Consider the following 23,800-nt stretch of genomic DNA (forward strand, 5'->3'; position numbering starts at 1 on the left):
TACTCCAATCAAACAGAGAAAATGTCTGGCTTTTTGGATGAATACTTTGGATCCATCTTCACAGTAAAGGAAGAGGATAAACTACTAGCGTTAGAAGAGAAAATAATTATGAAACAGGAGGAAGAAGTTAATGGATTTAATCTACTTTTAAAAAATCGATAATGGAATAAATAATGGAACTTAAGATAGAAAACTCTCATGAATCTCCAGAGCCTGAAGAGGAGTATGGCCCTACTCTCCACTCCATTAAGTCCCAGGGATGCAGACATGAAAGGATATGGTGAATAACTGGTTTAGCCATTCACCACCAGATCTGACTGGACCACATCAAACAATATCAGGTCCTGCTGTTGTCTACTAAAACTACTCACTATTTTTGGATCATTCGGCTTTTTTTCTCTCCTGAAAACCATCTTTTTAAATCCTTCTCTCCTGTATCCTCCATCCTCATTTCCAACAATAAGTGCAAGGAGCTCATGGACTTCTTTATCACTAAGATTGATCAGCTGACTCTGACCATCCCTCCCTTCCACTAGTCCACCTGGCCAAACTTCTTCTAATGCTCCACCCTGCCCTAACCCTAAACTTGCATCTTTCTCTCCTATCTTTCCTCATGTCCTCTCCAAGCTCATCTTCTCCATGAGACCCACCTCCTGCTCCCTTAGTCCTATTTCTACTGAACTGCTGATCACCCAACTTCCCCTCTTGGTCCCCATATTAGCTGATATTGTAAATGTTTCTCTTCTTCAGGTGTTGTTCCTTTCTGCTTTATGACTGATGTCATCATCCTCTCCTCCAGATACCAACCATTGACTCCACCTTTTTTGCAAACTACCGTCCAATCTCCAACCTCCCTTTCCTCTCCAAAGTTCTTGAACATGTTGTCGTCTCACAAATCCGTTCACATCTTTCTTGGAACTCCATGTTTGAATCCCTCCAGTCAGGTTTCCACAACTGCCACAGTATCAAAACAGCTGCTATCAGTCACAAATGACATCCTATATAACTGGGACAAAGGTAAACTTCCCCTCATCATCCTTCTCAACCTCTTTGCAGTTTTTGACAATACTGACAACACCATCCTCCTCCAAAAACTCGCCGTTGTCATCCAGCTGGGAGGGACTACTATCACCCGGTTCTATTCTTCTATATCTAACCACTGCCCTCCCCCAGCCACACCTGCTCTTTGTTTTCTCAATGAAATTGATCCGGATGAAACTGACGAGAACAGCTGCCGATACTTTAATCTCCGATCCTGCTGTCTTCACAGTCCAGAGTGTCTGCAGCCACGGCATGCGGTAAGTCCATTGAGGTGAAGAAGGAGCTGCGGGACCCGAGAGAAGTCCTGTGAAAAGGTGCCCCGAACACCCAAAACATCCACGAACGGCCCCCCCGGCCGCAACTTCAAAGCGCCCGCGGGAGATGGCTCGGAGAGCATCTGCAGCGCACTGTCGGCAATGCTGCATGCCTTTATTTAAACCACTGCAAAAAAAAAATCCCTTAACAAATGTAATCACCTCTAAGTCTGCCAAATGATGCTTCACCTCCCGAAGGACGTGGATGAGCTTTCCGGACGTCGATGGTGGGCACTGAGGAAATGGCTTATTACCTGCACCAGATTCCACCCCCCCTCCCCCCCCTTTACCCCCCTTCCACCCCCCCCCACCCCCGTCCCCTTCCCTGCTCCACCCTCTCAGCTCACCCCCTCACAAACCCGTCCCAGCCCGCCCCCCCCCCTCGCACCATCTTCACCCCGCACCCCCTTCCCCTGCACCCCCCCCCCCACCCCCTCCCTCTACCCCTCCCCCTTGCATCCCCTCCTCCCACCGGCACCATCCTACACCTGTGTAGGGGCCCCAACAACCCCACTGCCTTGTGGGCGTCTCGGGAGAGACCAAGGCTAAGGGAGTAAACCCTAACAGAAAATCCGGAGCGGAACCCCGTAGGCGGTCATGTGTCACCTTTGGCATGTTTCCGGCAGTTCCTGCAGCCATACTGGTGCCAAACGTCGTGTCCTGCACTCCTTTGGACCCCACCAGAAAGGCCGAGAGGGGGGTTTTGACGACTGGGCAACTCTCAACCTCCATAAATTTGCCCAGGCATGCGCCATGGAGAGGTCACTCCATAGTTGCCTCACAGCGACTGAAACAACACGGAAGGCAGCAGTTACGGGTTATAAGTCCAGATAAATTGGCGTAGAAACTGGGCGCCACGGGTTGCCTTTGTCGGTGGGAGAGGTCATTGCACCTCACTGGACAGCTACCGCCCGCCTCAAACCGGGCAGCCCCCGGTCAATAAGGTTCTGTCCCGCCACAGTCTGCCTGCTTCAATGGGTGCTTGGAGCTCAGGGTCATTGCCCGAAAGGTGGACTGATACACCGCACCAAACAACATGAAAAAAGGAAAGAAGGTACCAGCCCTTCGCTTTGCAAGCTGGAACGTCAGAACTATGTGTCCTGGCCTGTCGGAAGATCTTACACAAATCAACGATTCTCGGAAGACCGCCATCATTAACAACGAGCTCAGTAGACTCAATGTGGACATTGCAGCACTTCAGGAGACTCGCCTCCCCGCGAGTGGCTCTCTAGCAGAGCAAGACTACACCTTCTTCTGGCAGGGCAGGGATCCTGAAGAACCAAGACAGCATGGAGTGGGCTTCGCCATCAGAAACTCCTTGCTCAGCATGATAGAGCCTCCCTCAAATGGCTCGGAACGCATACTGTCCATCCGACTGCTCACCACCTCTGGTCCAGTACACCTACTCAGCATCTATGCTCCAACACTCTGTTCCGCACCTGAAGCTAAAGACCAGTTCTATGAACAACTCCATAACATCATTAGCAGCATCCCCAACACCGAACACCTATTCCTGCTGGGGGACTTTAATGCCAGGGTTGGGGCCGACCATGACTCATGGCCCTCCTGCCTTGGGCGCTATGGCGTTGGAAGGATGAATGAGAACGGGCAGAGACTGCTTGAGTTGTGTACCTATCATAACCTCTGCATCACCAACTCGTTCTTTCACACTAAACCCTGTCACCAGGTTTCATGGAGGCACCCAAGATCACGTCGTTGGCACCAGCTAGACCTCATTGTCACAAGGCGAGCCGCCTTAAACAGTGTTCAAATCACACGCAGCTTCCACAGTGCGGACTGCGACACCGACCACTCCCTGGTGTGCAGTAAGGTTAGACTCAGACCAAAGAAGTTGCATCATTCCAAGCAGAAGGGCCACCCGCGCATCAACACGAGCAGAATTTCTCACCCACAGCTGTTACAAAAATTTCTAAATTCACTTGTAACAGCCCTTCAAAACACTCCCACAGGGGATGCTGAGACCAAGTGGGCCCACATCAGAGACGCCATCTATGAGTCAGCTTTGACCACCTACGGCAAAAGTGCGAAGAGAAATGCAGACTGGTTTCAATCTCATAATGAAGAGCTGGAACCTGTCATAGCCGCTAAGCGCATTGCACTTTTGAACTACAAGAAAGCCCCCAGCGATTTAACATCCGCAGCACTTAAAGCAGCCAGAAGTACTGCACAAAGAACAGCTAGGCGTTGCGCAAACGACTACTGGCAACACCTATGCAGTCATATTCAGCTGGCCTCAGACACCGGAAACATCAGAGGAATGTATGATGGCATGAAGAGAGCTCTTGGGCCAACCATCAAGAAGATCACCCCCCTCAAATCTAAATCGGGGGACATAATCACTGACCAACGCAAACAGATGGACCGCTGGGTTGAGCACTACCTAGAACTGTACTCCAGGGAGAATGCTGTCACTGAGACTGCCCTCAATGCAGCCCAGCCTCTACCAGTCATGGATGAGCTGGACATACAGCCAACCAAATCGGAACTCAGTGATGCCATTGATTCCCTAGCCAGCGGAAAAGCCCCTGGGAAGGACAGCATTACCCCTGAAATAATCAAGAGTGCCAAGCCTGCTATACTCTCAGCACTACATGAACTGCTATGCCTGTGCTGGGACGAGGGAGCAGTACCCCAGGACATGCGCGATGCCAACATCATCACCCTCTATAAAAACAAAGGTACCGCGGTGACTGCAACAACTACCGTGGAATCTCCCTGCTCAGCATAGTGGGGAAAGTCTTTGCTCGAGTCGCTCTGAACAGGCTCCAGAAGCTGGCCGAGCGCGTCTACCCTGAGGCACAGTGTGGCTTTCGTGCAGAGAGATCGACTATTGACATGCTGTTCTCCCTTCGTCAGATACAGGAGAAATGCCGTGAACAACAGATGCCCCTCTACATTGCTTTCATTGATCTCACCAAAGCCTTTGACCTCGTCAGCAGACGTGGTCTCTTCAGACTACTAGAAAAGATCGGATGTCCACCAAAGCTACTAAGTATCATCACCTCATTCCATGACAATATGAAAGGCACAATTCAACATGGTGGCTCCTCATCAGAGCCCTTTCCTATCCTGAGTGGTGTGAAACAGGGCTGTGTTCTCGCACCCACACTTTTTGGGATTTTCTTCTCCCTGCTGCTTTCACATGCGTTCAAATCCTCTGAAGAAGGAATTTTCCTCCACACAAGATCAGGGGGCAGGTTGTTCAACCTTGCCCGTCTAAGAGCGAAGTCCAAAGTACGGAAAGTCCTCATCAGAGAACTCCTCTTTGCTGACGATGCTGCTTTAACATCTCACACTGAAGAATGCCTGCAGAGTCTCATCGACAGGTTTGCGTCTGCCTGCAATGAATTTGGCCTAACCATCAGCCTCAAGAAAACGAACATCATGGGGCAGGATGTCAGAAATGCTCCATCCATCAATATTGGCGACCACGCTCTGGAAGTGGTTCAAGAGTTCACCTACCTAGGCTCAACTATCACCAGTAACCTGTCTCTAGATGCAGAAATCAACAAGCGCATGGGTAAGGCTTCCACTGCTATGTTCAGACTGGCCAAGAGAGTGTGGGAAAATGGCGCACTGACACGGAACACAAAAGTCCGAGTGTATCAGGCCTGTGTCCTCAGTACCTTGCTCTACGGCAGCGAGGCCTGGACAACGTATGCCAGCCAAGAGCGACGTCTCAATTCATTCCATCTTCGCTGCCTTCGGAGAATACTTGGCATCAGGTGGCAGGACTATATCTCCAACACAGAAGTCCTTGAAGCGGCCAACATCCCCAGCTTATACACACTACTGAGTCAGCGGCGCTTGAGATGGCTTGGCCATGTGAGCCGCATGGAAGATGGCAGGATCCCCAAAGACACATTGTACAGCGAGCTCGCCACTGGTGTCAGACCCACCGGCCGTCCATGTCTCCGTTATAAAGACGTCTGCAAACGCGACATGAAATCGTGTGACATTGATCACAAGTCGTGGGAGTCAGTTGCCAGCATTCGCCAGAGCTGGCGGGCAGCCATAAAGACAGGGCTAAATTGTGGCGAGTCGAAGAGACTTAGTAGTTGGCAGGAAAAAAGACAGAGGCGCAAGGGGAGAGCCAACTGTGCAACAGCCCCAACAAACAAATTTCTCTGCAGCACCTGTGGAAGAGCCTGTCACTCCAGAATTGGCCTTTATAGCCACTCCAGGCGCTGCTTCACAAACCACTGACCACCTCCAGGCGCGTATCCATTGTCTCTCGAGATAAGGAGGCCCAAAAGAAAATCATAGCCAGAGTATCACTTGCAATAGCTTCTCTTCCTGCTTCAGCACCCTTACCTCTGATGTCATCCAAGAATCAATCCTTTGTCCCCTCCTATTTCTCATCTACATGCTGTCCCTCAGCGACATCATCCAAAAGCTCATTGTTAGTTTACACATGGGCGCTGATAACACCCAGCTCTACCTCACCACCACCTCTCTCAATTCCTCCTCTGTTGCTATATTATCACACTGCTTAACCGACATCCAGTATTGGATGAGCAGCAATTTCCTCCAATTAAATATTGGGAAAACTGAAGCCATGGTTTTCAGTCCTGGCTCCAAACTCTGATTCCCAGCTACTGACTCCATCCCGCTCCCTGGCAACAATCTGCGATTCAACCAATCTGCTCGCAACCTTGGTGTCACTTTTGACCTCGAGATGAGCTACTGACATCACATTCACGCAATCTCTAAAACCATCTATTTCCACCTTTGTTACAACGCCTGACTTCATGCCTGTCTCAGCCCATATGCTACTGAAACCCTTCATTACCTCGAGACTTGACTATTCCAACACACTTCTGGCTGGTCTCCCACAATCTACTCTCTGCAAACTTGAGGTCATCCAAAGCTCTGCTGTTCAGGTCTTAACTTGCACCAAGTTCCATTCACCTAGCATGCCTGTGTTCACTGACTTACATTGACTCCCAGTCAAGCAACATCTTGATTTTAAAATTCTCATCCTTCTTTTCAAATCCCTCCATGGCTTCAACCCTCCCTATCTCTGTAATCTCCTCTAGCTCCACAACCCTCCAAGATACCTGTGCTTCTCTAATTCTGCCCCTTTGAACATCCCCAATTTTAATTGCTCCACCATAGGTGGCTGTGCCTTCAGTTGCCTTGGCTCTAAGCTCTGGACTTCCCTCCCTGCACCTCTCCACCTCACTTTTCACTTTCACATATTTCATAAAAACCCACCTCTTTTACCAAGTTTTTGGTTATCTGATTTAATATCTCCTTTGGAGGCTCGATGTCACATTTTGTTTTCTTATACTCCTGTGAAGCACTTTGGCACATTTTATTATGTTAAAGGCACTATATAAATATAAGTAATAGTGATTGTTGTAGAGGAGGCTGCAGCAGTGCCACACCTCAATCCAATCCCAACTTCAATAATCATTTGGCAAGATATAATACAGGATATAGATTTAAGGTGAGGGGCAGGAGGTTTAGAGGGGATTTGAGGAAAATAAATTTCACCCAGAGGGTGGTTGGAATCTGGAACACACTGCCTGAAGAGGTAGTAGAGGCAGGAACCCTCACAACATTTAAGAAGTATTTAGATGAGCACTTGAAATGTCATAGCATACAAGGCTACGGGCTAAGTGCTAGAAAATGGAATTAGAATAGTTAGGTGCTTGATGGCCGGCACAGACACGATGGGCCAAAGGGCCTGTTTGTGTGCTGTATAACGCGATGACTCTATGACACCTGCTCTTAATTTGCATATGTAGCAATTGCATTAATAGTTCTGTTTACGTCTTCCCTGCATCCTCCTCAAATAGGTCTTTGTCCAAGCTACCTAAATTTTCAGGTCAACTTACAAACATCACATTCCTGCCATCTGATAAATATGTTTGCAAATATTTACAAGAATTATTTATGCTCATGCAGCATCAATGCAATCTGACTTTTACTGTCAAACCATATCTGTTTGCTTCTACAGAGTCTATGGGAAAAGCAATGATTACTGCCTGACATGGAGAGCTCCTCTGCAGACAGTCCATGATTCTGTTCATGCTCCATAGTGGATTGCTTTGCTGCAAAACCATCACACAAAGCAGCACATGTACAGACGGTAGCTCTGTTTCCTGTGGCAGAACATTATACCTGAGCACAAACAACTTACCTTCGGAATCAGTTCAAGAACATTTTCTGTAATCCTTATAATTCTTTTAGGTTCTGCATCATAACTTAGATTTGTTCCCAGTGGTGTATTGACTTGTGTGACAATGAATTTTTGAGCTGCATCACAACATTTCTCCAACTGTGAACTGCAAGATAAAACATTTTCTGTGTCATTATGGATTATTGAATGGCAACTATGGCTCAGTCTTTAGAACTCTCAATTCAGAGTCAGAAGATTGGGGTTCATTTCCCACTTGAGACTCGAGCACAAGAATCTAGGCTGACACTGCCAGTCCCACAGTGAGAGATTTCTCAACTGTTGAAGGTGCTGCCTTTTAGCTGAGATATTAAACTGAGGCCCCATTGCCCTCACAGGCACAAAAAAGAGCAGGGGAGTTATCTCTGGGGCCTGGCCAATGTTGATCCCCCAACGAACATCACAAAAAAGGAGATAATCTGGTCATTATCACATTGTTGTCTGTGGGAACTTGCTGTGCACAAAGAGGTTGCTGTGTTTCATATGTTACAACTGTGATTACATTTTAAAAAATATTTCACTGGCTGTAAAGCACTTTGAGGCATCCTGAACTAAATAGGGGCTTTATTGTAACCTACCAGTCAGGATCAAGTTTTTTTCCCATAGAACTGTTAATACAATGTCAGACTGAATGGTTTACAATGAGGAAAATACATTGTAATTTAATTTCCAAAAGCATTCACTTTTCGAAAACCACAAAGTAACCCTATCCAATGCACTACCCTTGAATTGATCTCATTGACTGATATTTAGATTTCTGAAATGTTATTTTCAGAAATAGTGCATCTCCCATGGCATTGCTCATGGACAGTCTCGCAGAATATAGCCTGGCTTCTATTGCTCACTGCAGCTCCACTCGACGGTGCTGGTTCAGCACTTAGGTTCTGCTGCTGTTGCTCACCAAATTCCACAGCCTGTGCAGCTTCAAAGAACCACACACTAAGGCTTGCTTAGAGGCTTGCTTAGAATTGTAGTCGTGGGTGAATGGCAATCACAGTCATGAACTGTCATGTTATAACAGTGTGCAGGATACCTTATTCTTATAACTATAGTAAATGAAGGATTAGGATTTAGTTTGATCTTGTACGATTAGGTTTTTGCTTTCTTTTCACTTAAACATTGCTTTTAGGCTTACATTATAGTCTGAAATAATAAAATGCTCAAAGTTACTCATTCCCAGAATCCTTCAGGGTATGGAACTCATCTTTCTCTAGTTTCTCTCCTATCTCCCCTCCTGCCCTCTCACAGCTCATCTTGTCCATGAGACCCAACTCCTGTTCCTTCAATCTTATTCCCATTAAACTGATCACTCAACTTCCCCTCATCCCCATGTTAACCATCTTGTAAATGGTTCTTTTCCTCCAGGTGTTGTTTCTTTGTGTTATCTTAAGCAACACAATGAGGTATGTGGATTCCAGTTCCTTGAAGATCTCTAGGTTTATTAACAGCTAAACTAGTACATACAATACAAAGCAAATTATATACAGAACCTTTGTCAAGGGTATGACAGTGCAGAAGGACTGTGGCTTCTAGTCACATGACTACATCCTGGTACTTATCTTATTAGCATACTGAGTTCTTAAAGGCACATCACTCTTAAAGCAATCATACAACATTCCCTTTCTTTCCAAAGATAAGTCTCGTACACTACAAGTAAAAACACGTAAAATTGGATATCAAAATTAGTTATACAGGGATAGATATATAAAATTTACAAGTATAAAGATATGAATTGTGAAATTTATGACTGCAGAAGTGCAGGCCTTTTAGAAGTTTTTGGGTTTTACTTCTACCTTGCTTTTGCTTTGCTTTTGAATTAGAAAAAAACTGTATTAAACCTGTAGTGAATTTTTAAAGGTTACTTTGGAGACATTAATTAAAAACTAGGTGTGATTGTGCTCTGAGACAAGTAATTAATCAGTTATGTAATGAATGGTAAATTATTAATTGTGAACTCATATTTTTCCAAGAACTTCTTCCTTTTGTTTGCATGCTGATCAGGCCAGGCCATGCACAGCTGTTGTTTTGTCTAAACTACTGTTTTTTCCTTCTTAAATATAACAGCCACTTTCTCATTGTTTAAACAGAAGTCAGTTCTTATGGTATTCGATGACCCTAGAACTACAAGTCAGGACAATGGATAACCTTGCACATTGGGTGGTCCAGTATGGTGTAAAGTCAGAAGATGGAGTTTAACTGATGGACAGTATAACCTAATTGATTGCTGGAGAGAGATACCATCAAAGGATATGTCAATAGCCTGAATGGCCTCGTAGTGCCTATGAGAAGAATTTAATAAGGACTCTTGGTTGTCGGACCTTTGTTTTGAGAAAGTCTGGATGGAAACCTCGAGAAGCTGGAATGGAGGCAGAAATTGGACGTAAAGAGTCAAAGCATCCAACGTTCGGGGCTGCAGCTGGAGTGGTCTAGTCATCCACTGAAGACTACTGAGGGAGGGACGTCAATGGGGTGACTGATTGGAGAGTCCATCCCTGTGCAAGGTTCTCTGGAGACTTGGTGATATATGTACCAAGGGGGAACAATGTACCATTTTAGGGGGCTGTTGTGAACAGACTAATTTGAGGTTAAAGCAGTATGCTGTAATTTTTCTTGTCTTTCTATACTCTTTTCCTTCCTTTCATAATAATAAAGTTAGCTTTCTTTCCTTTTTATCATTAATAATTGTTTAATAATTACTTAATAATTACTCAGTAAAATTACTGTTTTTGCACATTATTTGGTGTTAAGTCATTCATTGCTGTTATCTCTAGAGTACAGCTCTGAGACAATGCAGGGGACTCTCACACCCTACAGAAGCTTAAGAGTCCACATATTGTTTTGTTAGTTTGACAACTCTTCCAGATCCTGTTATGGTATACCCTTCCGGGAATGTAGATTTCACCCTTGGCTGTTTGAGCAGTGTCTCCTGCATCTTGGAGAATTTGCATAATTTGCATTTGCTGTTTTTTCTGAAGTCTCTCCCTCTCTGCATTCAGTTTCTGTTGCTCTGCCTTCAGCCTGCTAACATACTCTGTTGATTTTCTCAGGATGACCACTTTTGAGGCCTTGTGATTCTTGGAAAGTTCCAGCACTTCATCTTGAAGAACCAACAGACAAAGCTTCAACTCATTCCTCCTCTGCCTCTTCAGGATATTGAGTGTCTTTCGCCTCTCCACATCTTCTGCATCTGTAGGCCTGGCACTCAAGGTCGAAGACTTGTTCAAGGAGGCGTACTTGGCATCATGGAGGTACCAGTCCGTTCTGGCTTATGTTGGTGCTGCTGGTTCTCTCAAGAGCAGAGGTGAGGGCATGGCATAGTTGTGCTGTTACTGTATTTCCAGACTGCACCGTTTGATGCTGTTCAGAGTCTGCGAGCGGGTTCCGGTCCTTGGAGATTTCCCATTGGAAATGCTCCCCATTGACAGCCTTTGCTTCTCAGTGGTTATAACGTCAATCTCTTCTTCTGAGTCACTGATGCATGAAGAAACACTACCTGTTGACAAAGAACATTCATCAACTGAATTTGGATCTTCATTCTCTTGGTGTGACATCTAAAAGAAGGGGCTGATACTCTCCGAATCAGAACCACTGAGATCCTGGAAGAACTGTGACTCAATCTCAGACATCAGGTGGTTGAACACAGGGAGTGCATCCTCTCTGAGGTGCAGTAAGGCATTGCCTTTGAAATCTCTTATGACATTGAATCTGTCCGGGTACATTTGTTGTAATTCCTGGACTGACTCAATGTAAGTACCCTTCGTCTCCTCTGCTGTAATGTGTACCTTGGTGATCTCATGAATAGTCATGATGTTGAGGTCCTTACACGTTGGTAGTCCTGCCGCTGATGGTCGGCTCATGTCTACCAGGTAAAATATTTGTGGTTTCCATACCGACTTGCCATAGCTGCATTGCATTGTTAAAGTGCCACTGCAAGGGATGGGTGACTCATTGAATGCAGTTAACTTTGCAGTTGTCGGTTGTATCATTAATTTTCAATGACCCCGGTACATATCCTTCAGGATTTGGACTGATAGGATATTTGCACTAGCTCCCATGTCAATCTTAGTCCTGAATGTGTATTTGTCAACTTTCTTTGGGCACATCATACTAATAGTAGCAAAAGCTTCCAGTTGCTTGACTTCATCAACACAATGGGCTGAATTTCACATGCTCATGATATCTCAAAGCACCTCACAGCCAATTTAAAGTGTAGTCACTGTTCTTATACAGGCAGCTGTGGCAGATAATTTGTTCACAGCAAGTCCCACAAGCTGCAACGAAGTAAATGATTGGAAACAGAAAAACTTGCAGAGCATATTCCACCCAATTTTGTAACTCTCACCTGTCCAGATTACTGGCATCACAGGTGAGGAAAGTCAGCCAAGCAAGTTTAAATGTGATTGATATGTGATAGACCTGTATGTTGAAAATGTATGACAGGGAGAGCATAATAGGGAAATGCTACAAGAAGTAAATGTTACACTTGTAACCAGCAACCTATATGGAAAACTTTTAATGTTTGATGGACAGTAGATGGATAGATACAAATGTAATTTCAAATTTAGACTAAATAAAGCTATGTCATGGCCACACAAAAACAAACCCAATGGATCTACAACCTTCCGGACAGCATTATAAAGAATTATTTAAACCCAGTCGACCCCAAAGTGTGAAAAGACATTTGAAAAAACTATAACTATGAAGATTTAAATTACAGTGTATGATGCAGCATTCTTTGTCCTTAAATGACGCATTGTTGTTTTGAAATGGCACAGCACCACTCTTTTCAAAAATCGTTTTGCCTGGGAAAGTCAAAACACTTCATGTGTCTTGGGGGACAATGTGTGTAGGAAGTGTTTCCAGCTACATCAGATCGAGCTCAGGATTTCCAAGTTGAGGAGCAGCTGGAATCACTGTGGAGCATCAGGAAGCAAGAAAGATTCCTGAATTGTTTCCTCAAGGAGGTGGTCACACTACAGACAGTAAAAGTTCAGGATAGTAGGAGGATGGACATCTGGAAGAGTAGGAAGAGGCAGGAAGTGCAGGAGTCTTATGGGTGTGTGCCACTCTCAAACGGGTATTCAGTGTTGGAGACAGCTGGGAGTGACAATAGCCTGAAGGAGTGCAGTCCAGACCATGACACTAATGGGCAGGGGACTGTACAGGAGGGAGCAGCAAAGAGTAGAAATGCAGTTGTTACAGGAGATTTCATAGTTAGGGGGTCAGACAGGCATTTCTGTAACTGTTATCATGAGTCCCACATGGTGTGTTGCCTCCCTGGTGCCAGGTAAAGGACATCTCAAAGAGGGTGCAGGATATTCTACAGAGGGAAGGAAGTTGGAGTAAACGTTCGTACCAACGGCATCGCAAGTACAGGTATTGAGGTCCTATGGTCAGATTTTCAGGAGCTAGGGAGGAAGTTAAAGAGTAGGACCTCGAAGGTAGTAATCTCTGGATTACACCCAGTGCCACACGCTATGGACAGTAGTAATAGGAAGATAGGGAGGACCAATGTGTGGCTTGAAGCATGGTGCCGGAGGGAGGTCATCAGATTCTTGGGGCATTGGGACCAGTTCTGGGGCAAAAGTCTCTTATTCAAAAGGGACGAGATGCTCATCAACAGGACTGGGAGCAAAATCATCACGAGGAGATTCACTCGTGTGATTGGGGAGGGTGTGAGTTAAATTAGCAGGGGATGGGCATTGTAGAAGTAGAAAACAAGAATAAGGTGTACAATGTGAGAGTTGGACAATACTAGAGAAGGGAGCAGTTCCATATTCGATAAGAGTGGACTGAAAAGGACTCGGAGGAATACAAAGACAGGATTGTAATGCATGTGTGTAAACAGACAAAGTGTGGTGAATAAGTTTGGTGAGCTGCAAGCAGAAATAGCAGTCTGGGAATCAGATATAGTGGTAATAACGGAATCATGGCTTAGAAATGGTGAGGGCTGGACACTTAATATACAAGGATATAAAGTATTCAGAAAAGATAGAGAAGGAGAAAAGGGAGGTGGGATGACAGTACTGATTAGGGAAGACATTGTAGTGTTGGAAAGGGAGAATGTCCTTGAGGGGGCAAAGACAGATTCCATTTGGTTATAGTTGTGAAGTAAAAAGGGTATGATCACGTAACTAGTGGTATTCTATAGGCCTCCAAATAGTGAGAGACAGAGGAGCAAATCTGCACGGAAATCACAGAGATATCCAGGAACTATACAGTGGTGATACTGGAGGACTTTAATTACCCAAATATTGACTGGGATAATGTTGGAGTAAAAGGTAAGGTGGGCGAGGAATTTATGAAATGTGTTCAGGAGAAGTTCTTTGATCAGCATGTTCTCAGCCCAACTGGAAACGAGGCATTGCTGAATTTGGTGCTGGGAAATGAGGTGGGCCTAGTGGACCAAGTGTCTGTTGGGGAGAACTTGTATCGTTGTATCGAAAGGTATAAACTAGTAATGCTGAAAAGCAAGGTACGAAATCAGGTAGAATGTCTCGGTTGGAAGAGGGCTAATTTCAATGCAATGGGAAGGGATCTAGCCAGGGTAAAATGGAACCAAAGACTGACAGGAAAAGTTGTGACAGTACAATGGGTTATTTTTCAGGAAGAGATGCTTCAGGTACAGGTTAGGTACATTCCAACAAGGGTGAGAGGTAGGGGATCCAAAAACAGGACTCCTTGGATAATGAGGGAGATAGAGATTGTAATGAAACAGTAAAAGAGGATGTATGATGCATGCCAGGTGAATTCTTCAAGTTAGAACCAGGCCGTAAACAATAAGTTGAGAGGGCAGGTGAAGAGGAAAATAAGACTGGCAAAGAGAGAACATGAGAATAGAACGGCAGTCAACATAAAGGGGAACCCAAAAATCTTCTACCAGCATGTAAATATTAAGTGGCTGAGCGCAGCCTATAAGGGACATTTAGAGGTGCGAGGCAAGGCTAGAATACATAATGAGCACTTTGTATCAATGTTTCCTAAGGAAGAGGATTCTGACAAAGTTTCAGTCGAAGCGGAGAGAGTAGAAGCAATGGCTGGGGTAAAAATTGAGAGTGAGGAGGTACTAAAAAGTCTGGCTATGCTGAGCCTAGACAACTCATCTGTCCGGATGACTTGCATCGTAGATTGCTAAAGGAAATGGGGATGGAGTTTGCGGAATGGCTTTCCATAATCTTCCATTCTTCTCTAGATATAGGGGAGGTGCCAGAGGATTGGAGAGTAGCAAATGTGACACCCTTATTGAAGAAAGCGTGTAAGGACAGTCCTTGCAACTACAGGCCAGTTAGTTTAACATCAGTGGTGGATAAGGTTTTAGAAACAATAATCAGGGGAAAAAATCAACAGGCACTTGGAGAGTTTTGAGTTAATTAAGGATAGCCAGCACGGATTTGTCAAAGACAGATCACACTTGACGAATTGAATTTTTTGATGAATTAACGGAGAAGGTTGATGAAGGGAAAGCGGTGGATGTTGACTATGTGGATTTTTAAAAAAGGGGTTGACAATGTACCACATAAAAGGCTGGCTAACAAAATTAAGGTGTCCAAGATTATGACAGACTTAGATAAGTTAGACAAGGAAAAACTGTTGCCATTAACTGATGGCACAAGTACTGGGGGACACAGACTGAAGGTTTTGGGCAAGAGATGCAGGGGGAATGTGAGGAAGAACTTTTTTACACAGCAGGTAATAATGACCTGGAGCTCGCTGCCCACCAGAATTGTGGAAGTGAAGACAATCAATGATTTGAAAAGGAAATTAGCTGGTCACTCGAAGGAAATAAATTTGCTGCACTATGAGGATCGAGCAGGGGAATGGGACTGACTGGATTGCTCTGTGAAAAGTTGGCATGAACTCGATGGGCCGATTGGCTTCCTTCTGTGCCATAAATAACTCTATGTCTCTGAAGTTCCAAGGAACTGTCATATTCTAATTGTTCAGCAGTACTGACCTTTGACATCAGAAAATTACCTTAATTTTTTGTGTTCTTCAGGATTCTGTTTCCATTTGCATTTCTGAACTTTCTTGAACAATTTAATAAAATCATCCTCAGAAAACCTAAAAATATAAAATCAAACAATGAAGAGTTAAACCGTAAGGAAGTCAATGCTGGAAATTCATGGTGTCATTGGTAACATCCAGATGTAATGCAGGTACTTCACAATTTTGAAGGTTAGATTTTAAGGCAGGACCCATTTCTGTCAGGTTTTTTGTCAATGAAATTTCTGGTCTAGCTGGGGTGGAGGTGAGGACAATTCCTCCATCTGGCACTTTACCTGCTGAGACATACAAATCAGGTGGATGGTGTTGGGACTGTTTTTCTGTTCTGCTTCATTTTGTTACTGTAAACACCAGAGTACACACACATCTGTTGCAACAACCACAGAATCAGGTCTTAAATGAGCTCATAGTAAACAATTGAACATGAAGATTCAGGTAAATCATATTACACAATTCCAACATGATTACACAATTCTTTAGTGAGTCCACAATTCACTATAAGAATTCAAGTACATCACAATCCACAATCCAGTGTGACGACAGCATTGGGCAGTTACTGAAAACTCTCATACCAATTCTATCTTTAATCTTTACATTTCATACAGACTCCCACGAAAACACAATACATCAAAAGACACACAATGTGACATTGAACAAATCAGCATAGAACCATGGGCAGCACAGTGGCGCAGTGGTTAGCACCACAACATCACAGCTCCAGCAACCCAGGTTCAATTCTGGACACTGCCTGTGCGGAGTTTGCAAGTTCTCCCTGTGACTGCGTGGGTTTTCGTCGGGTGCTCCGGTTTCCTCCCACAGCCAAAGACTTGCAGGTTGATAGGTAAATTAGCCATTATAAATTGCCCCTAGTATAGATGGGTGGTAGGGGAATTGAGGGGATGTGGTAGGAATATGGGATTAATGTAGGATTAGTATAAATGGGTGACTGATGGTCAGCACAGACTCGGTGGGCTGAAGGGCCTGTTTCAGAGCTGTATCTCTAAATAAAATAAAATAAAACCAAGAAGATGCACTGAGCCCATCTCAACCTTTTCTAATCATCCTATTACCATGGTTATATGGAGCTGAATTTTTCCAGCTTGCTGTTGATCTTGTTGGTGAACCGGCATGGCACACGTGCGAGATGTGCGCCGCAGAGCTGCCATGGAGTGGGTGAACCACCCACCCCGATGATGTAGAGGAGGCGGGCGCTCTGTCCCCGGCAACGGCATCCGGCACCACCGCTCAGGCGCCAGCTCATTTTTGAAGGACTCAAACCCTTCAGGACCATTTACATTTTTAAATGGCCCAGTCTGCAAAAAATACAATTAAAATTTTAATTGCGCTTTTAATTCCCTCTCCCAAACCATCCCCCACAAATGAGGTTTCAATCGGAAATTGCCCTGTCTCTACAAAAAAGCCTTTGTGCTGATCTTGAACTTCCCCCGCCACCACCACCAGCACCCCCCCGTCACAAAGCTGATTAACTTTGACGGTCAACCCTTTCTCAACCATCGCCGTAACCAATAGTAAGAGTTTCTCCCCTCACCTGCCCTGAAAGCTTCACTCCTCCCCCTCCCCATCACTGTTCCACCTTGGATCTCCAAACGGAGATCCAAAGGCGTGGGAGTTCCGGCAATCAGCCGGAATATTGGCGTGGGACGGCCGCAGGGATGAGGTAAGTGATTATGCATTAATTAACATTTATTTAAATATTTAAATTAAGGTTCTGTCGATGTGCGGCCGGGGTGGTGGGGAGATGCTGCCACAAGGTCGCACCGCCGCTGATAATATGGGGCGGTGCCGTCCCGGCATTGAGGCCCATGGTAGGCCTCTCTCAGAGGTTTCTTCTGGTCCTACCGGTTACGGCCCTCCCAACGTCGGGGGGCTGGTAAAATCCAGCCCATGGTCTAATGAAGCTCTTCAATCATTTTATTCCTATAAACACAGTGAACAGACTAATATCTCCCCAAAAGCTCAAGACATGAATGAACAAACTTCAAATATTCATTCAATTCTTCATCCTTGCCTTCGGCCTGCTTCACAAAGTATCCCTGTTCAGCACAAAGCCATTTTAAATCATTGTGTGCTGATTGCAAAACAATCATGGCATAAAGGTAGAGTGAGCCTATATACCCACACTTCCCTGATTCTTCTCTGTTGTTTAGACCAGGAATAATCTGGGCAACATTTGTAAAGTCATTTTAGACCATTTAACAGCATTGTCCAGTTGTAGTCCTTGTTTTCAAACACGCCATCCTGTAGTAAATCAAAATTACCAGCACAATTAACAGAACCAGCATAGGGAGTGGGTGCACCATCATGTTGGGCACACCAGTAACCATCGAGCTCCATCTGAATAATGAATCCCACCAGCTCACATGTGACATTTCCATTCCCACAACAATCACTTAATTCAAATGTTGAAGCTGTAAAAAGCTTCCATTCCATTTCCACATCTCCTTCCTCCAAATAGCAACACAATCGGTGTTTACTAAGGAAGAAGAAGAGGTCCAGAATAACGGTAGAAGCAGAGATGGTAGAGGTAATGGATGGGGTGAACATTGATAGGCAGATGTACTGGAAAGATTGTCTAAGCTTAGAGTGGATATGTTGCATGGTCTGGATGGCCAGCATCCCAGGTTGCTAAGGGAAGTGGAAGTGGAGATAGCGGAAGGGCTCGCCATCATCTTCCAATCTTCCCTAGATAGGGAGGTGCCATAGAATTGGAAAGTGGCAAATGTGACATCCTCAGTCAAGAAAGAACAAAGAACAAAGAACAGTACAGCACAGGAACAGGCCATTCTGCCCTCCAAGCCTGCGCCGATCTTGAGGCCCGTCTCAACTAAAACCTTCTGCACTTCCAGGGTCTGTATCCCTCTATTCCCATCCTATTCATGGATTTGTCAAGATGCCTCTTAAAAGTCGCTATCGTATCTGCTTCCACCACCTCCCCCAGCAGCAAGTTCCAGGCACTCACCACCCTCTGTGTAAAGAACTTGCCTCGCACATCCCCTCTAAACTTTGCCCCTTGTACCTTAAACCTATCTCCCCTAGTAACTGACTCTTCCACCCTGGGAAAAAGCTTCTGACTATCCACTCTGTCCATGCCACTCATAACTTTGTAAACATCTATCATGTCGCCCCTCCACCTCCGTCGTTCCAGTGAAAACAATCCGAGTTTATCCAACCTCTCCTCATAGCTAATGTCCTCCAGACCAGGCAACACCCTGATGAACCTCTTCTGTACCTTCTCCAAAGCCTCCATGTCCTTCTGGTAGTGTGGCGACCAGAATTGCACGCAATATTCTAAATGTGGCCTAACTAAGGTTCTGTACAGCTGCATCATGACTTGCCAATTTTTATACTCTATGCCCCGACCGATGAAGGCAAGCATGCCATATACCTTCTTGACTACCTTATCCACCTGCGTTGCCACTTTCAGTGACCTGTGGACCTGTACGCCCAGATCTCTCTGCCTGTCAATACTCCTAAGGGTTCTGCCATTTACTGTATACTTCCCACCTGCATTAGACCTTCCAAAATGCATTACCTCACATTTGTCCGGAATAAACTCCATCTCTTGGGCCATTTCTCCGCCCAAGTCTCCAACCGATCTGTATCCTGCTGTATCCTCTGACAATCCTCATCACTATCCGCAACTCCATCAACCTTTGAGTCGTCCGCAAACTTACTGATCAGACCAGCTACATTTTCCTCCAAATCATTTATATATACTACAAACAGCAAAGATCCCAGCACTGATCCCTGCGGAACACCACGAGTCAAAGCCCTCCATTCAGAAAAGCACCCTTCCACCGCCACCCTCTGTCTTCTATGATCAAGCCCGTTCTGTATCCATCTTGCCAGCTCACCTCTGATTCTGTGTGACTTCACCTTTTGTACCAGTCTGCCATGAGGGACCTTGTCAAAGGCTTTATTGAAGTCCATGTAGACAACATCTACTGCCCTTCCTTTAACAATCATCTTCGTCACTTCCTCAAAAAACGCAATCAAGTTAGTGAGACACGACCTCCCCTTCACAAAACCATGCTGCCTCTCGCTAATAAGTTCATTTGTTTCCAAATGGGAGTCATTCCTGTCCCGAAGAATCCTCTCTAATAATTTCCCTACCACTGACGTAAGGCTCACCGGCCTATAATTTCCTGGATTATCCTTGCTACCCTTCTTGAACAAAGGAACAACATTGGCTATTCTCCAGTCCTCTGGGACCTCACCTGCAGCCAATGAGGTCACAAAGATTTCTGTCAAGGCCCCAGCAATTTCTTCCCTTGCCTCCCTCAGTATTCTGGGGTAGATCCCATCAGGCCCTGGGGACTTATCTACCTTAATGCTTTGCAAGACGCCCAACACCTCCTCCTTTTTGATAACGACATGACCCAGACTATCTACACTCCCTTCCCTAGACTCATCATCCACCAAGTCCTTCTCTTTTGTGAATACTGATGCAAAGTACTCATTTAGTACCTCGCCCATTTCCTCTGGCTCCACACATAGATTCCCTCCTCTGTCCTTGAGTGGGCCAACCCTTTCCCTGGTTACCCTCTTGCTCTTTATATACAGATAAAAAGCCTTGGGATTCTCCTGAATCCTGTTTGCCAATGACTTTTCATAACCCCTTTCAGCCTTCCTGACTCCTTGCTTAAGTTCCTTCCTACTGTCTTTATATTCCTCAAGGGCTTCGTTTGTTCCCAGCCTTCTAGCCCTTACGAATGCTTCCTTTTTCTTTTTGACTAGGCTCACAATATCCCTTGTTCCCCAAGGTTCCCGAAACTTGCCAAACTTATCCTTCTTTCTCACAGGAACATGCCAGTCCTGGATTCTAATCAACTGACGCTTGAAAGACTCCCACATGTCAGATGTTGATTTACCCTCAAACAGCCGCCCCCAAACTAAATTCTTCAGTTCCTGCCTAATATTGTTATAATTAGCCTTCCCCCAATTTAGCACCTTCACCCGAGGACTACTCTTATCCTTATCCACAAGTACCTTAAAACTTATGGAATTATGGTCACTGTTCCCGAAATGCTCCCCTACTGAAACTTCGACCACCTAGCCGGGCTCATTCCCCAATACCAGATCCAGTACAGCCCCATCCCTAGTTGGACTAGCTACATATTGTTTCAAGAAGCCCTCCTAGATGCTCCATACAAATTCTGCCCCATCCAAGCCCCTAGCACTAAGTGAGTCCCAGTCAATATCGGGGAAGTTAAAATCACCCACCACTACAACCCTGTTACCTATACATCTTTCCAAAATCTGTCTACATATCTGATCCTCCACCTCCCGTTGGCTGTTGGGAGACCTGTAGTAAACCCCCAACATCGTGACTACACCCTTCCTATTCCTGAGCTCCACCCATATTGCCTCGCTGCACGGCCCCTCTGAGGTGTCCTCCTGCAGTACAGCTGTGATATTCTCCTTAACCAGTAATGCAACTGCCCCATCCCTTTTACATCCCCCTCTATCCCGCCTGAAGCTTCTAAATCCCGGAACATTTAGCTGCCAATCCTGTCCTTCCCTCAACCAAGTCTCTGTAATAGCAACAACAGCATAGTTCCAAGTACTAATCCAAGCTCTAAGTTCATCTGCCTTACCTGTTATACCTCTCGTATTGAAACAAATACACTTCAGACCACCAGTCCCACTGTGCTCAGCAACATCTGCCTGTTCTTCCTCTTAGTCTCACTGGCCTTATTTGCTAGTTCCGCCTCATTTATTTCACCTGCTGTCCTACTGCTCTGTTTCCCACTCCCCTGGCACACTAGTTTAAACCCTCCCGAGTGACGCTAGCAAATCTCGTAGCCAGGATATTTGTGCCCCTCCAGTTTAGATGCAACCCGTCCTTCTTGCACAGGTCCCACCTGTCCCTGAAGAGATCACAATAATCCAGATATCTGAAACCCTCCCTCCTACACCAGCTGTTCAGCCACGTGTTTAGCTGCACTATCTTCCTATTTCGAGCCTCACTGGCACGTGGCACAGGGAGTAATCCAGAGATTACAACCCGAGAGGTCCTGTATTTTAACTTTCTACCTAACTATTTCTAGTAACCACAGGCCAGTCAGTTTAACATAAGTGGTAGGTAAGGTTTTAGAAACAATAATCACAGAAAAAATTAACCAGCATTCGGAGAGGTTTGAGTTCACTAAGGAGAACCAGCATGGATTTGGAAAAGGCGGATCCTGTTTGACTAATCTAATTGAATTTTTTGATGAAGTAACAGAGAATGTTGATGAAGGGAAGGCAATGGATGTTGTCTACATGGATTTTAAGAAAGTGTTTAACAAAGTACCACATAAAAGGCTGGTTAGTAAAACTGAGACTCACGGAATAGGAAGGTGAGTGTCAGCTTGCATAAAAAATAATTAGCTTAAGGACAGAAAACAGCGATTTGAGGTAAATGACGAGGAAAGGTCACAGACCTGAAAAATTAACCTCAGCTTCTCTCGCTACAGATGCTGCCTGACCTGCTGAGTATTTCCAGCACTTTATGGAGGATGGTAGACCGTGGTGTCCCCCAAGGATCAACATATGGCAGATGGAATTGAATAAAGAAAAGTATTAAGTGGTGCATTTTGGCAGAATGGATAGGGAAATCAATATATACTTAATGGCACCGTTCTGAAGAGTGAGAAGGTACCGAGAGATTTGAAGTTTCATGTGCATCGATCCTTGAAGATGGCAGGACATATTGAGAGAGTAATTAGCAAAGCATATTGGATAAAAGCAAAATACTGCAGATGCTGGAAATCTGAAATAAAAACAGAAAGTGCTGGAAATACTCAGGAGATCAGGCAGCATCTGTGGAGAGAGAAGCAGAATTAACATTTCAGGTCTGTGACCTTTCATCAGACTTGCTGAAACAAAGGGCGGCACAGTGGTGCAGTGGTAAGCACCGCAGCCTCACAGCTCCAGCGACCTGGGTTCAATTCTGGGTACTGCCTGTGTGGAGTTTGCAAGTTCTCCCTGTGTCTGCGTGGCTTTTCTCCGGGTGCTCCGGTTTCCTCCCACAAGCCAAAAGACTTGCAGGTTGGTAGGTGAATTGGCCATTATAAATTGTCCCGAGTATAGGTAGGTGGTAGGGAAACATAGGGACAGGTGGGGATGTGGTAGGAATATGGGATTAGTGTAGGATTAGTATAAATGGGTGGTTGATGGTTGGCACAGATTCGCTGGGCCGAAGGGCCTGTTTCAGTGCTGTATCTCTAAACTAAACTAAACTAAAGAAGTCATGCGGAACCTGTGGAAAGTTCTGGTTATGACACAACTAGGGTATTGTGCCCAGTTCTGGTCACACAGGATATGATGGTCCTTGAGAGGGTTCAGAGGAGATTTACAAGAATGGATCCAGTGATGAGGGAAATTAGCTGCAAGGTTAGGCTGAAGAAGCTGAAGTTGTTATCCTTAGAGCAAAGCAGATTGAGCGGATATCTGATAGAGGTATATAAGATTATGACAGGTTCAGATAAGGTAGACAAGGAAAAGCTGTTCCTATTAGCTCATGATACAAGGACGAGGGGGACACAGATTGAAGGTTTTGGGCAAGAGATACAGTGGGGTTTGAGGAAGAACATTTTTAGGCAGCGAGTGTTAATGACCTGGAGCCCGCTGCCTATGAGAGTTGTGGAAGTGGAGAAAATCAATGATTTCAAAAAGAAATTGGAGAGGCACTTGAGGGAAATAAACGTGGAGGTCTACAGGGATAGAGCAAGGAACATAGGAGGAGGAGTAGGAAACCAAGGCCCCTGCCCACCAGCACCCACATTGGGAAAATGCTGGGAGTCTGGCTTGATGGAGCTGACGGGCACTCCAGCTGGGGAAGGGGGTGCCGGTCAGACACTGGTAAAATGGCCATCAATAGGACAATTAATTGGCTCAATTGGCCACCCACCTCCAGTCGGTGGGCAACTTAGCATTGCCATCCCCACACAGTGGGAAAGTGACCTGGCGGCAGGAATATGTTGGGCTTCCCTCATGACACCATTTTCCATCATTTTACCGCCCTTCCCACCTCCCAGTCTGTCTTCAATGGGCTGGCAAAATTCTGCCCTCTGACTCTATGGCAATTAGGCTTGCTGTAAACTCAGATTCTCAGAATGCTTTTTGAAAGTATGATGGTCTGTGATCACTTTGTGTCGAAAGGATTGCAAACTACCATACTTCACAATTAGAAGCGATTGATTAGGACAATAAGATACATCTTCCAGATGTG

General features: G+C 45.2%; 1 protein-coding gene across 1 annotated transcript in view; it reads right to left on the reverse strand.

The window, feature by feature from the left end:
• The window catches only part of LOC137380849 (alpha-2,8-sialyltransferase 8F-like), a 54,686-nt gene extending 37,607 nt beyond the window's left edge, over positions 1–17,079 (reverse strand). Inside the window, exons 1-4 of the mRNA XM_068053264.1 lie at positions 16,978–17,079; positions 16,669–16,877; positions 15,535–15,621; positions 7,525–7,669 (exon numbers count right to left, since the gene is read on the reverse strand). Of these exons, the coding sequence (XP_067909365.1) occupies positions 7,525–7,669; positions 15,535–15,621; positions 16,669–16,877; positions 16,978–17,079 (543 nt within the window). The remainder of the gene's footprint in view (positions 1–7,524; positions 7,670–15,534; positions 15,622–16,668; positions 16,878–16,977) is intronic.
• Positions 17,080–23,800: the final 6,721 nt, after the last annotated feature.

This window comes from Heterodontus francisci, chromosome 2 (genome assembly GCF_036365525.1).
Source record: "Heterodontus francisci isolate sHetFra1 chromosome 2, sHetFra1.hap1, whole genome shotgun sequence".
NCBI lineage: Eukaryota > Metazoa > Chordata > Chondrichthyes > Heterodontiformes > Heterodontidae > Heterodontus > Heterodontus francisci.